At 43.3% G+C, this 15,717-nt stretch overlaps 1 protein-coding gene across 1 annotated transcript in view; it reads right to left on the bottom strand.

The window, feature by feature from the left end:
- Window positions 1–3,024: 3,024 nt before the first annotated feature.
- Window positions 3,025–15,717, bottom strand: part of LOC133463790 (thrombospondin type-1 domain-containing protein 4-like) — a 55,130-nt gene continuing 42,437 nt past the window's right edge. Inside the window, exons 9-18 of the mRNA XM_061745513.1 lie at window positions 14,054–14,229; window positions 13,852–13,927; window positions 13,482–13,673; window positions 13,182–13,311; window positions 10,528–10,732; window positions 10,272–10,445; window positions 6,992–7,165; window positions 5,342–5,521; window positions 5,075–5,219; window positions 3,025–4,971 (exon numbers count right to left, since the gene is read on the bottom strand). Coding sequence (XP_061601497.1) covers window positions 4,829–4,971; window positions 5,075–5,219; window positions 5,342–5,521; window positions 6,992–7,165; window positions 10,272–10,445; window positions 10,528–10,732; window positions 13,182–13,311; window positions 13,482–13,673; window positions 13,852–13,927; window positions 14,054–14,229 — 1,595 coding nt within the window. The 3' untranslated portion in view covers window positions 3,025–4,828. The remainder of the gene's footprint in view (window positions 4,972–5,074; window positions 5,220–5,341; window positions 5,522–6,991; window positions 7,166–10,271; window positions 10,446–10,527; window positions 10,733–13,181; window positions 13,312–13,481; window positions 13,674–13,851; window positions 13,928–14,053; window positions 14,230–15,717) is intronic.

The following is a 15,717-nucleotide window of genomic DNA, read 5'->3' as shown; positions in this document are numbered from 1 at the left end:
ATAATAGATAGTAATAATAGACAGAAAATAATAAAATAATATAATAGATATATAATAATAATATAATAAAATAATAATAAAATAATAATAAAATAGAAAATAGAAAACATATTATTGCAGGTTTAACATAGGTTTTGAGCATATGGGTATTATATTCCCATCATTAGGGAGAACCCCCTATTTCTAATGACAGAATCATCACTGTCTAATGTTCTGTCTAATGACAGAATCATCACTGTCTAATGTTTTGTCTAATGACAGAATTATCACTGTTTCAGCAGGTCTCTTAGGTTTATAATTCAGATTAATTTTCGTTTACATATAACATTGTTTGTAGTCATTTTAGTGCAATTTAAAGCTTATTTCTACAAATAAAATCAGCACTGTAGGCAGCGATCTTGGACCAGCGGCCACTCTGATTGGTCCAGCACGCTCACGTGACAATGTCGAAGCACTTTGTGACAACTCCGCCTCTGGAAATAGTTCCACTTTTAAAACGTCGTTTGTGAAGCCAGTTTCCCGAGATCGGACTTCGACGACTAGATAAATGCTTGGCATCAATAGCTGTATATGTTGAAGTGAGCGGATATGTCACTTTTGGGGGTTTCCTTTTGGCCTTCCTTCCTATTCAATCCAGTGTTCTGTTCTCACTGACTAAAAAGTGGTGCGCACGAGATAAAAAGTCGTGCGCACGACTTTTTATCTCGTGCGCACCACTTTTCAGTAAGTCGTGCGCACGACATAAAAAGTGGTGCGCACGACATAAAAAGTGGTGCGCACGAGATAAAAAGTCGTGCGCACGACATAAAAAGTCGTGCGCACGAGATAAAAATAATAATTTCCATGTCACCTCCAGGGCTCCGTATTGAAAGGTTCCTTTCGTGATTTTTTTTTAAATATGAAACTTAGTGTGAAACAGTGCCCTGTTTTATCCATATATGTTATTTTAATGTGTTATTTTTCACACATTTGGATAATATGGAGTCCAAAAGAAGGTGAACCTTTTTATTTGGTATAAGTTTATTCTATAGTTATATTTTGCTATGTAAAACTGTGTTTAATAAACTATATTATTAAAGATTTTTTATATTTATTTGATACATTATGGTTTTTATTAATCGAACAACAGAAAAATAATCGTTAGGATAATAGTCCAATTACTTGTTAGATTAGTCGACTAATCGATAAAATAATCACCTGATTAATCGTTTTGAAAATAATCGTTTATCCCAGCCCTGGTGTGCATCAAGCTTCCTAACTGTTCCTGAATGTTGAATTTTGATCAACCCTTTTCTTTGTAAATAACACTCCTGCACTCGCGTCTGTGATGCATCTCATGTAATAGATTCCTGAAACTAAACAAACGCGTCCCTTTGTAAGTACAACATATATAAAGAGAAGTGTAAACATCTAAGAAAAGCATATATTGGATATGATGCAGTTGACATCATGCAAATTCTTTAAGTAACTGAATGCATAGAGATTAAAAATCTATTTAAAAAAAGCCACTCTTTTAAACAATATCACTGCTGACCACATGGGGGCATACAGGTCTAATGTGTCAACAAAAGAGCCGCCTTTTTTGTTTTAGAGGTTGCACTTCATTCTGATGTACAATACACCAGACGCATGAACCTTCTTGTGATATGCTCCCCCCACGTGGTCAAGAGTGATATTGCTAAATAGAGCGGCTTTAAGCTTTTTGGCACTGTAACTGTACTCTGTAACTTTAACAGACATACATACAAGTGACATTTTTGTGAAAAATGACAACAACAAAAAAGGAAGAAAGAAATTGGTCAATTTTGATTTGCAGAAGAACTGGCATCTGGACGGCACTGATCGGCTGACAACCAACCAGACGATCAAAGCTTGTGACTCAGGCAGAGCGACAACCAGACGAGTGTCAACAAAAAACACCTTTAACCCGCCGGTACGTTCTGTACCGGTGTAAATGGCTGTAACTGAGAGCGGTACCAGACCCACTGAGTAGCTTTGGTTGGCCGGACAATTATCCGATAATCCTGGAAGGCTGAATTTTATAATATTCGAAGCATTTCACTTAGTGCTCTATATACATGTAGAGTAAAAGATAACTGTAGAGGAAGTGAGAACCTTTAAACAACTGCTACTGCTACTCAAACTGTGAAAACATATGGAATGCGCACTCTGTTACCACCGTAACAAATTCCTGTGTGTTTTACACAAACGGCTAATAAAGAAATCTGAATCTGAATCTACGGATTTTGACAGATCTCTGAGAGCCTGAGGGCCTCTTATTGATCGTGTCTCTTACGTGACCACTTGGTTCAGAGTTCAAGCGTCAACATGCGTAGTGGGAACGTAAATAAAGCTAAGTTTTAATAGAGCGTGAAAGTATTTGGCCACATCGTACTTGATGGAGTCGGACGTACTGTAAATCCAAGTCTCCTCCAGTTGCAATCGTTTGTTCTGGAGAGGACATTGACTTCAACTTTGTTGGATGCTGCATCTGCAAGATAAGGTTCATGAAATGTCACCTCTCCAGATATTTCAGTTGTAAGTGATGTTACTGGATTGTGTTATTTAGGAACAACAGACTAGAAACTTGCAGGAAGAGTTTGTTTGAAGCCGTCAATGGTTTGAACTCTGCCTCCACCACATGGCCGTTTGAGGTATTACAACGACGTAAACGTCAGTCGTATCGTGGTGCTGTACCAACTTCTAATAACGCTAATTGGAGTGAGCTATATTATTATATTACTCAGGATCACGGGGTCTGCTGGAGCCTTTCCCAGCTGCCTCGAGGCAAAAGGTGAACCCTCATCAGGTCACAAGGCCACGTAGAGACAAACAACCACACTCTCGCCACCTCACTTATCCCAACTTTCATGTTCTTGGATTGTAGGAGGAAACTGGTGCAACTTCCACACAAAAGACCCCGGCTGGGATTCAAACCAGGGACATACAGCTGAAATTAACAACAGTTTTATAAAATATTTATGCATTTATTAAGAAAAACTATCCAAAACAACATAAGCTACGAATGTCAATAAACAAATAAGGCCAAATATTTACATTCATTTCTTTAGCTGGGTTCAGTTTTTGATATATACAGTATACGATACATCAAGGCACCGATGAGTGTTTTTACAAGGATCAGCTTGTGGGCGAGTTGGATTTAGTTGTTTAATTCACTGAATCTCTGAGACTCCTCCTGGAAAAACAAATGAACCGAGGCCTTGAAAGGAAAATACAAACTTTTATTAGTTTCAGTCGTATTTTAAATATTGACAAATCCAGAGGTTTCAGTCCCCCCCCCCTTCCTGATTGATTTTAGATGCTTCTTTTAGACAAGCAGTGTCAGATTAAGTGTTTTGGTATTACATTTTTGATGCTTATATTCACTACTGATACTGACAGGCAGCGATAAGGACCAGGACTGATCTTTCCATACAACATAAGAGTTTCCCGTCTCAAGTCTTTGAGGTGCTCATGTTCCCGCTGCTGTGACCCCCCCGTGTCATCGGTACGTTACAGGCTCCTGATTGTCGACAGGCTTGTTAGTGACTGGAGGCTGATCTCGACTGCTTTGGTCATTACTGAAATGAGCTGGTTCCTCTTGTGTTTCAGACTTCTCCCTCAGACCCCCCCGTAGCGGCTGACTGTGATCACACAGCTTCTGGACTCGAACAATGATACGTATACAGTACTTGTGGATCAGAGGTAAGTTCGTGGTGCGTAACGAGTATGAACAACAGCTATAATGCAGCAAATACTGAAGATGTGAGAGGTATTGCGTGACGTTTCGTGGCGAACTTAAAGAGGCTAAAAGAATGGTTCAAAAACAAGGGTTTACTATAAATGTAAACCTCAGGCAGTTCAAAACAAATCAATACTGATATTACAGTTAAATATTAATATTTTACGCATAATTATGGATAGGTAAAAAAAAAAAAAAAAAAAACATGAGGCTTTTTTAGCATCTGCTTCTGCTATCCAGCGGTCTGTGGTATGCCTACATTCGGTTCAGAGGTTGTGATTGGCTGAGAGGTGGCTCGGCCACGAAGGAACCGCCAATAAACCAACGTCCACCCTGGGGAGCCACACACATAAATAAAGAGAGCTTTATGGCTCTGCAGGAAGGCAGCTCGCCAAACAGACATCATCTGGCCATGAAGGATTCAAATGTTTTTAGTTTTTTTTGTTTTTTTGTGAGTCCGTAATGAATAAAGAATACATCATCATCCCAATGGAGGGTTTGATACGCAGCGTTTGCTTCATGCAGGAAAAACAAAACAAGGTGTGACTGTGCTAACGTATTTTCAGTTCAAGTCAGATATCTTTGATTAAAAGTGATTTTTTTTTGGTCAAACAGTCTCAACTTTATATGAAATCAATGCAGAAGTCGGGGTGTTGTGGTCTGAAGGACGACGTTACGGTATACGCTGTGTAGGCAGGGTCAGCGGATGGTTTACTGGCGCTCTCCTCTTCATCCAGTAGAGCCTTTATTGGTGAGAGTAGCTGCAAACTGTTCCCTGAAGCAAAGGGAACTCAGAGAAGCCGAGAAGTATTTGGGATCCTGTGGTGTGCTGCTGATTTCCTCCGTCGGGTGGATTCCCGTCACTCGAGAGTCGCTGCCGTTATTACCATCTACCCCCCTCCGACAGCTGCCTCTAAATGAGCCGACACAATTAAAAAGGTTCCTTCTTCAGTTTTCATCCTTGGAAACCTAAGCAAGGATCCGTCGTAGGCCAGTCTGGTTCTACGGGCCGGTCCAGAGCCGGAGGGCCTTCAGTGTCCACCAAGCGTGGCCCAACATGGCGCCGAGGCGGCCTGGCAGAGAGCGCTAGCTGCGGCCCCGGTGCGTCGTCTGTCTGTGGGCCACTCGCGAGCAGGATGCACAACATGTCGTCTTGTAGTAATCATACACGCAGAGGCGGGCCTGGACCACCACGTTGCAGTTTAAGTACTTGTCTCTGCAGTTCTCATCTGAAACGAAAATACGGTTTAATCGCATGCGCTTATACAGCAGCTACGGCCGGATCACACGGGCTGGTCAGTACTATTCCATATGTGTTAAACGCTGGCTGACCTATGTGAGGTATGCAGGGCTCTGGGTTGCAGTCCTCCCTCTCGGCGGGTCTCAGCTGCTCCTCGCAGGCCTCGCTGGACAGCATGTTGTCAGACAGGCACCGCACCTCCCGCACGCGGAAACCTCGCTCGCACGTCTTCGAGCACTGGGAGGAGACGGGTCGGATGGAGATGTTGTCTTTTTTTACTGCCTGAACATCTACACGAGAGACCGCTGGACACATTCCAGCCATCTGAACACTGACAGCATATCTCGTATCTCACTCACAGCGCTCCAGTCGGTGTGGTACCACTTGGGTCCGCAGGCCCTGATGTTGCAGCTCTGCTGGCCGAGCGGCCGGTCCAGCGACGAGCACTCGTACGGCGGCATGACGGCGAATCCTTCATCTGACTTCATCAGGCACACCACCAACCTCTGCTGGCTGCCGGCGCCGCACTCTGCAGAGCACTGGGTCACGACAGAAAGAGCAACTGGATGACGTCATAACAGGCTAAATTAAAAGATTGAAGAGATTATAAAGGTGCTTTCAGACCTGTGGCCCGTTTGTTTTGTTCCGATTCAGGGGCTAAATCGATACAGTTGTTTCGTTTTTCGTATGTGGAGTTTGTGTTCACAAGGCAAGCGCCTGTAGTGGTTCAAAGCTGTTAACAAATGCCATGCGCGAACCAACTGTTCTCTCAATGGTCAGAAATGAACGCGGAAGGAGTTTCCTCTTCCGTACCCCAGGAAAAACAACAATGGTTATGAGCAGTACTCGAGTTGTAAAAAATAATCAGGGGGGATGGTGGATTTTATCATATGGGGACAGATAATTTGTGCTGATTACAAATAATATAATATATTACAAATAATAGCAGTGACCAAAGCACCTGCAGAAATACTGCAGGAATGACATAGCAGCAGTTAAATGCAGCCTTCTGTAAGCTTTAAATATCCACTGGGCTTACATCAAATACATCAAAACACAAAAATAAAAAACAGTTTTCTGAACCTATCAATATGATTCTGTCCTTCACAGGATAAGTAAAATAGATCACTGCAAAAACTCAAAATCTTAACAAAAATATTTGTCCTATTTCTAGTTAAAATGTCTCATTTTAGTAAAAAAAATCTAATTACACCTAAAACAAGACTCATCACTGAAAAAAAAAACAATTTTCACCTGTTTCAAGTAGATTTTCACTTAAAATAAGTATAAAAATCTGCCAGTGGAGCAACATTTTTTTGCTTGTAATGAGAAGATAAATCTTGTCCCATTGGCAGATTTTCCTACTTATTTCAAGTGAAAATGTACTTGAAACAGGTGAGAATTGTCAAATAAGTTATTTTTCTGGTGATGACTCTAAATGTTGAAATAGCAGTAAAACCACATTAATTGATGAAATGACATAAGGGGAGGAAAGGGGGGATGGCAGTTTTACAGGGGGGATGATTTAGACCGTTTTTATTTCAGGGGGGATGCCATCCCCCTCATCCCCCCTCAACTCCAGTACTGGGTATGAGTGAGTTGAGTCGGTTGCTGTGTCGATTATGTTCTCACTGCAAACTAACCGCTCCAGGTCTGGAATGGAAGCGAGCCGAGACCAGCTCTCCTAGGCGATCTCGGCTCGCTTGTTTTGTCCCGCATCCGAGCGTGATTGCTGTGTCCAGATATACCAAACGAACCGATCTTTAGGGGGCAAACTCTCCCTGTTTCGGAACAACTGCTCCAAACGAGTAGGTGTGAAAGCACCCTTAGAAATTTAAAGTTTTACCAAACTTGGCATTAACAATTAATACATATGCAGACAAGGTAAAAAAAAAAAAAAAGAAAAGAAAAGGGAAAAAAAGCTAAATTGCACTTCAAAATCCCCGGGAATGGGCGACCTCTCCCTGCAGCCCGGTGTCAGCGGTGTGGGCTTGCTGCTGCGCTCGTACCTGGCTCCAGGGACCCGTGAACCACTCGATGCGACTGTCGCAGGGGCCGTTGTTGCAGACCTGAGAGTCCGCCGGCCGCTCGTTCCCGCATCCCTCCAGAGGGAGGCTGCTGATGTGGTTGCTGAGGCAGAGGACTCCCCGGGTCCGGACGCCCATCCCACAGTCGGCAGAGCACTGCAATCAAGTTTTACTGGCGTTAGCCGCTGGTCAACACGTGTTTCTGCCTTTTTACAAAACCACATTTGTCCCCTTTTAGTTTTTATGGACAAATGAGAGGTAATCTGTTCAAACAGGAAACTCACAACACTTGATTTAGTTCGATTTATGGAGCAAATGCTTTAGGGAAACCTTTTTATCTTCAATTCAAATCCACGCTCCCTTCGTGGTTTCCTTCATATAAATCACATCTGAAGTGGATTTGGGGAAATTAGTGTGAATTATTTCCATTTTTCTTCCATTTAGTCTTCAGTTTCATTTCTGTCAGGTTCTTCTGTCCCTCCAGTAACTTCCAGGCCTTTTTCTAGTCAGATCTGTTCGGCTGACGACCACAGTCCTCTTAAGTTACAGGATCCTAAAGCAATAAGCCAGCCTCCCTCGTTCGGTTTCTTGCTATAACACTTTAAAAGTCCTAATTCAGTCTTTTCTGAATAAGTGTAACCCTTTTCCATGTCTATAACCTTTTCATTTCATTTATTTATTTAGCACAATTTTTTTTTAAAACAGTACATGGAGGGAATGAAGCCCGAAGGGCTTGTACAGAGTTCCACTCCCATCAACAACTGTGATGAATTAACAGATAGATAATTTAAAAGAACAATTAAAGCCTGTATGTTAAGTAAATATAATGAAATATGTTAGTTAAGTTTGATTGACATACCCATAGACGGTGGTAATTTTATTTTATTTTAGTTTTTTATTCACTTAGTTGTTGTTGTTTTTTTATTTTTAATTTATGTTATTTGTGAAGTTATTTCTTGGAAAAAGGGGCAGATCAGATAAGATTCTTCTTCTTTCAGCTCCCTTTTCATTCACAATTTAAGAACATTTGTATTTGTGTTGAATTGTTTTATTTTTTGAATGAAATAAAGAATAAATTAATGAATGATAATGTACAACAAATTAAAAAAATTATAAATATAAATGTAAAAGAGAACATGGAAACAAGGTCTGGAATACATTAAAGATAAAGACATTGGGGGCACGGTTGCGCAGCTGGTAGTGCAGCCGTCTCACAGCAAGAAGGTCCTGGGTTTGATTCCAGCCGGGGACGCTGTGGGCGCTGAAGTGCGTGTTAGTTCCCCCATGACTTCAGCACCCACACCGTGGGTGTTTGCATGTTCTCCCCGTTTTTCCCTTGGGTAGCTAATGTAAGCTACCCTCACAAAAACATGCAGCAGTCCTGGGCTATACATGCCCCCTCTGGCCAGCCGGGGCGCCAGATGGGGTGGGGAGGATCCGGCCGGAATAACGTGATCCTTCCACACGCTATGTCCGGCCAGAGGAACCCCACCCTGTCTGGTGAAAAGAAGCGGCCTGCTCACTCCTCAGGTTAAGGAGGAGACCTGAGCTCAGTGCAGGACCTCCCGGGGTTGGTAGAGGATGGCAATGCCCAGGACTGTTACTTAGGTAGGAGCACGGGGTGATATAATTGGAAAAAATCGGGGCTAAAAAATATAAAAAAATAAATTAAAAAAAGATAAAGACATTGAACATTAAGACACAATTAAGATGTTTTTTTTTAATAACTTTCTGAAGGAGGTAAAAGATAATGTTGACTTCAGCGACACATGTCATTCCAGAGTTTTGGATCGATGACCAGATGTTCGACAGAAGGGTAAATGAAGATTGCCATTGTGTCTAGTTGTATATGAATTAAAATCAGATGAAAAAGTAAAAAACTGTTGGAAAGTGACAGGAAGATTTTGTTTTCTATTGATAAACTTATGCACAAACAAGCATGAGTGAAAAACATTGAGTTTATGAATGGATAATAGTGAATATTTCATAAAAAGAGGTGCAGATGGGAGACTGAGAGAATCTTTTTTGGTTTATCAGTAATTTGTTGAAAAAGGTTGGATAAGTTGCAGACCAGACGATATTGCAGTAATTCATATATGGAAATAGGAATTATAATAGAGTCAAGTGAGCAGAGGGATGGATCAAGGGACAAACCTTTTTCAGTATGCCAAGCATTTTCATTTATCTTTTGTAAACTTGATTAATATGATTATTCCAAATTAGACCTTCATCCAAAACAACACCCAGAAATTTTGTGTGTGATACTTGAAGGATTTCAGTTCCCTTAATCAATATTTTAGCTTCTTCTTTTTCTTCATCCGAGATTAGAAAGGGTCTTTGTTTGGGCCCGAGCACTTACAGTGCGAAGGCCCTATTGTATCTGTAGGAATTATTTTTTTCTTTCTTTCTTTTTTTTTTTCCGACGAAATTAGGGCCTTTTTGCCCCCCTAAACATGCCCCAAAAGTCACCAAATTTTGCACGCAAGCCAGGCCTGGCGAAAAATTTGATATTTAATGGTTTGCATTAATGGGCGTGGCAAAATGGCTCAACAGCGCCCCCTAGAAAACTTTGTGCCTCAAGCCCCACAATACGGTTTGACGTACATGCACGAAAATCGGTACACACCTGTATTATGTCGCAACTTAAAGAAAAGTCTCTTGGCGCCATGGCCGAAACTGAACAGGAAGTCGGCCATTTTGAATTAATCATGTAATTTTGGCGCAATTTATGCCACTTCTTCGGCCGTGAATGCGGCCCGAACCGTAAGGTGAGGTGTGTTATACATCAAAATGTGCGTCTCCATCCTGCGATGACGCGCATTACTTTTCTCGGTCAAAAGCGTTACCGTGGCGACGCTAGACGCCGAAAAGCACCCCCCCACCCTTCATCAGATCGGTCACTATTTGATAGTTCCTACTTTCTGCCATAACTTTTGAATGGTTTTGACATAAAGACTTGTGGGTGATGTCCTCGGACTCGGTTTTGAGTCCTTGAACAAAATTGGTGCAAATTAGCCCCGCCCCTTCTTCTGATTGGTCGATATTTGAAACTTTTGGATGGTTTGATAGAGAGTCGTGGGTGGTGTCATCCGCTAAATGTCCAGGCCTGAAGAATCTACATGCAAGTCATACAAGCGCTTCCAATAGGGCACGCCTGAACGTGCACAAGGGTGCGAGGGCCCGTTCATCGCTACTTGCAGCTTTAATGTTGGTTATAGCAGCTACTACATGAATGAAGCTACTGTCTCACAGCGGCACCTACCCTGCTGCCCCACCCGGTGTAGAACCAGCTCCTGGCGCAGGCTCCCATGTCGCAGTTCTCCACGTCGGCGGGCCGCAGATTCATGTTGCACTCCTCGTCAGTCACAAAGTCGCCCACATTGCTGAGGCAGCGCACCTCTCTGGACCTCTGACCCAGGCCACACGGCACCGAGCACTGCGGAGACACGCGCCTCTCGGCGGTTAATGTTCTGCAGAAGTCGGCGCATGTGGAAACACGGCTGACAGCTGCCACTCACAGCGGTCCACTCGGAGCGGATCTGCCACTCACTGCAGATCTTCAGCTGGCAGGAACTGGCCGTCTCGGGTCGCTCCAGGTGCTGGCAGCGGCTCGTGTGGACGTTCAGGGTGCGGTTGGCGTAAATCTGCCGGCACAGGACCTGGCGGTGCTGCATGCCCAGGCCGCAGGTCTTGCTGCACTCTGACCATTCTCCGATATCCCAGCTGATGGAGGGAGAACCGCCGTTAGGAATGTCACTCGCTCTTTGTTCCTTTTTAAAAAAAAGTCATTTGAGTCTTGGAAATGTGGTCTGACCTTCTGTGAGGATAACATGACATGAATTAATTGCAAATCCCTGAGTTATGCACATAAAAACATGACCAAGGACTGAGCATTACACAATGAAAGCATACAAACACATAACAGACCGGGACATATTGCGACTGCAGACACTCGTTCTATTGTTCGGTTAAACCCACACAGGTTGCTGTTGTGCAAGATGCATGACTCTTGTTTCTCTGCAGACCAGAACAACCCGAGGTATTTCGTATTTGTTTCACCATCTTCATTTCAGACGTGAAAATAGACCTATTCGTAGCAATTTAGGGCTAAGAATAAAAAAAGTCATTTCAAACAGGTGATTACTGTATAATGATTATTTGGTACAAAAGCAGCATCTATGAGGTCTTTGAGAAGCTATGATGGAGTGATGGAACAAATATACGAGAAATTCCTTGACATGTTTAAAAGGAAAAGTGCCTCATAAACATAAGAAGGGATTTTCATATTTCTCCTCTACAGAGGAGAAATATGAACATCACTGAAGGACTTCAGGAATCCTGAGGAATCTCAGCAGTAAAAGCCGATCCTGTGTCCACCCCGACATTATGGAGTTAGGATCAGAAATGCTGCTGAAATCTTTTCTGTGAACAAAAGAAGCCTATGTAAAGTCTGTCCGGAGGTTTCGTTGACACCCCTGGGCCTCGCAGTGGAAAGTATTCAAAATCTGTTTTGGAACGAATGCTGCCGAAGACTGAGAGGTCGGTGCGAGGTTGTATCTGTATCAGTGGCCTTGGAAAAGGGCAGATAGTCTAATGGCGCTTTTCCTCTAGTACCTACTCCGCTCGCCTCAGTTTGCCACTTTTCCACTAGAGGTCTAACGTGCAGAGTAGATACTTTTTCTGTAACTACTCTGCCGAGGTTCTAAGCGGCTGAGTCGGCTGTATCTGACGTCATCACATTACAGGCCACCGATTGGTCGGGGGGTTGGAGTCAGACGGCTGAGTCTGGATGTGACATCAGCAAAAGAGCGACTCTGACAGCTTCTTGTTCATTTTATTCGACAGGCAATGGCAGCGTAAAAGTCTGTTTGGTGATCCAACTCTGAGGTGCAGATGTTCATAAACCTGGTGGCTGAGGAGAGAATTAAAAAGGGAAACTAAAAAAAAACTAAAAAGCGTCGCCGCTTGAAGCTTCTCTCACTCTCATTTTTTAACTTGATATCGAACACAAGTCACAGACCCAGCAGCACATCTATCATCTCCTCCAGGTTCTACATCTTTAGTGTTGTTGTCTTCTTCATTTAGATCACACAATCAAATACGTCACAGCAGCTTCACTCCAACCCTCCTACTTCTGCTCCAGGTGCTGAATTGTTATGGAAAAGAAACATGGCCAAGTTGAGTGGAGCCGAGCTGAGATGAGTAGAGCCGAGTAGGTGCTAGTGGAAAAGTGCCATAAGTGTATAAGTGGGAATTACAACTAGTGACATATTTACTGTCCCACAGAGTTTCAGACATAGATCGGTCACCTAGACTGGATGCATGTCACCTAGATCGGACGTATGTCACCCATATTTTGGTTTAAAATTCTCCAGATTTATCTGTGGGGGAGAAATCAGGAGTAACGAAAACGAAGAGAGAAGTTTTATGGGGGCTTTATGAATGCAAGTCCATAAGGTACGGTTTTCACAGAGTCTCCCCCCCATGAGGGCGTATCAGCTACTGGTGAGTGATGGTTCTGTGCTCTCGGGTCTGAGCAGGTCCACCTTATGCACCCTCACCCTTCACACAGTGAAAATCCTTGAGATAACAGGATTATTTTATTCTCTAAAGAAGCAGACGGGCTAAATTAAATAACAGTGACAGGACGTGAAATATATTATGTTAGTTGAATTGTGCAATACTTTATTAAAATGGAAATCGTATTGTTGCTGTTCAATTTGTGAGAAAATATACAGCTTCTCTCCTGCTGCACGTCTTCAACAGCTTATTCCAGCATTAACTGAGCTTTGGAAAGCTCAATGAGCTGGACTAACATGCACACAAACGCCCCGCTGTCATGGTTACCCATCACAGCAGCTGCTAAAAGATGCCAGAATTACCAGCATAAATCCTTTAAGCAGCACAGCTACAAACCAGCAAAGAAAACATGTCTAAAGTCACGTTTTTCCCAGAAAAAAAAAACCCAACAAAACCCTCAGTAGAAAATCTCAAGAGGATGCTGTTTAAAAGAAAAACACGACATGAGGCCGCCACGTAAATGCAAGAATTATTGTCCCTCATCAACTTCCACTAATGGTTTAAATGTTGAAGGTTAAAGAAGGAGATAATTACAAGAAGGAACTGTCTATATTATTAGCAGTAATGAGTGAGTAGAACAGTGATGTCTCACAACGCTGGGCAGGGCTGCAGGCCGCAGGCCTCCTCCTGCGGAGACGGTCGGCTGCTGCCGTCACACAACGTCTCCGACACCTTCACCCCGGTCAGCCGGTGGACGCAATGAAAGACCGAATATCTGAAACCTGAAAAAAGGCAAATATTAAGACTTCATGTACATGGATTTAATGTAAACTGGCCATTCATGAAGTAGGAGAAGACACAAACTGCTGGGTGACCTTAGTCTCTGAATTCAATCCTGACGTAAAATGACTCAAATTTTGTGTTAACGGAGGATGTTTCACACGTTTCTAACCTTTCCCACACGAGGCGCTGCATTCGGTGGCGCCGGCCAGTCTCCAGTTGTGCTCCCTCTCACGTCTGGGAGGTTGTACGGCAGGTACCTGGTTGTCCGGGAGACGAGGAGGAAACCTCCCCCCGTCTGCTGAGTTGAAGTTTTCCTGGTTGGTGTTGCCATGGCGATCGTATCCATCCTGTCCATTCACAACTTCCCCAAAAAACACAGTAGAAATATACCGTTTTGTCAGTTAAGTTTTCATTAAACGCATGAATCTCAATACTCTTAAGGGTTTGGTTGATTAGGTGTTTGTTTGAATAGTTGGACATGTGGGAGGATGATTTTATTAATGGTTTGTCTTCTTCAATAAAAGTGGGGTTTAATTCACCTTCTGGTCTGACGGTTTCGTCTGAACGAATGATGAATTCATAGTGAACACCAGGATTTTGCTGCTGGAAGATCATCTACGGGAAAGTGGATGAGACTCAAATTTAGGCTTTTTGGTCAAAGAAAGAAAAAGAAATGGATGTGTTGAAGTGGTTTGCGGTCCACAATGACCTTCTTTTGTCTTTTCTTTTTCTTTTACTCACATACACGTCCAGGATTTCGTTAGTGGGCCCTTCAGCGATGAAGGATTCTCCGGCCGTGCTGCTGATCTCGTTGGGTCTCCGGTACGTGAACATGGTCCCCCCGCCCTCGTACCTTCCTGGACGGTCAATCGCCCAGTTCCCATTGATAATGGATCGCCCCGATCGGGTTCGCAGAGCTGGACGAGATGGAAGGAATGACCACAAAATCACTACCAGCAACCGATGAACTCAACCTCTTCAATAAAGTTTGATGTGCATCCACGTCAGTGAAACGACCTCTGAGGAAAGAGGAAGCGAGAGGATTGAAGCTCTGCTCTCCGTCGCAGCCAGCCTCATGCTCTCACATGCACTTTCGAAGCACTGTCTTTTACCAGCGTGACAAAATGTTTGTGCTGGAAACTCCTTCATGCAAATCCTGAAACAAAATCTTCCAAGATGTTTTCCACTGATTTCATGGATTAAATGCAACAGGCCATTAGAAAAGCATTAGAGCTGTAACGTTAGACTGGCTTGTAAAAGAGTGTTTTGACAACTAAAAGCACTATTAGACTCGCGCTGCGTAGAACAGAAGCCTATTGAGAGAAAAACAAAAAAAAATCTGGGACATAGAGGACGCCGTAGCAGCTCCTGCTGGATTCCTGTCCACGTATCACGTTCCCATGCTGCGAGATATTGCTGCCTGGAATGCTGTAACCTCTTCATTTGCAATTTCAAATAAGCTCTGCTTATTTTATTCTCGGGGGCGTTTCACGGTTTCAGGGGCCTTTTCACCGTGTCTGGATGTGTGAACACGTAAAACTGGGAGGAGGAATGCTGCAGCGGGTTTATGTCAACGTGTGTGAAGTTGTCAGTTTAAATAAACTTTGCAAAACATACTTGGCTTTGTTGTAGCTCAGGATTTCGGGAGGTAAATTACTGAGTGATCCTGCTGTTTGTAATTTGTTTTTTTTGTTAATGAAAAAGGATAGGTTTGACACCAGGGTCCTCTAATGAAAGCATGTTCGTGCACCTTCGTGGAGGAACGCAGGCGGGGGGTGGGGGGAATCAGGGTCATCCCTCGCACAATGAATCTGCAGCCGAGTTGGGACGTGACTCTCATTAAGCCGTGTCTGACATTCCAACAGCCACTTTCAAAAAATAACCCACTGTGTCCCATTGTTGAACCTCCATAAACACACCAATTATTCATTTGGTGCGTGCCCTCGGCGGCTCGCGGTAATGAGTAGTGGTGTCGTCTGCACATGAAAGAAATCCTGAAAAAAACAGGCATCAGCCTTCACAGTTCTGCCGTTCAAACGCACAAACGCGGCTGAATGCCCAGCCACATGTCAACGTTTCGCATAACAAACACTTCTGAAATTCATTATTTAATACACTCCTTCAGGACTTCTCATGAGGTTTCCTTTTGCATTCAATCAGGAACTTAATACTCCAGAGTTGGGGTTTTCTCGAAGCATGTGTGAGTCTGAAAGTAAAGCAGAGCGTCGAGGCCGGCTACAGCTTCACTAGAACTGAACTACGGTAGGATGGAAAATAAAATGCTCCATTTACACAGATGCAGAAAAACCTGGTGTTTGAAGGGACAGGTTCTCCAAAACACTGCCGGGAATCAAACCAACAGAAGTGTTCAAACGTCTGGACACACACAGTCATTCCTGAGCCTA

Source organism: Cololabis saira, chromosome 2, assembly GCF_033807715.1.
Source record: "Cololabis saira isolate AMF1-May2022 chromosome 2, fColSai1.1, whole genome shotgun sequence".
Classification (NCBI taxonomy): domain Eukaryota; kingdom Metazoa; phylum Chordata; class Actinopteri; order Beloniformes; family Belonidae; genus Cololabis; species Cololabis saira.
Note: the sequence above shows the minus strand (reverse complement) of the source record. Positions and strands in the feature narration are given on the sequence as shown.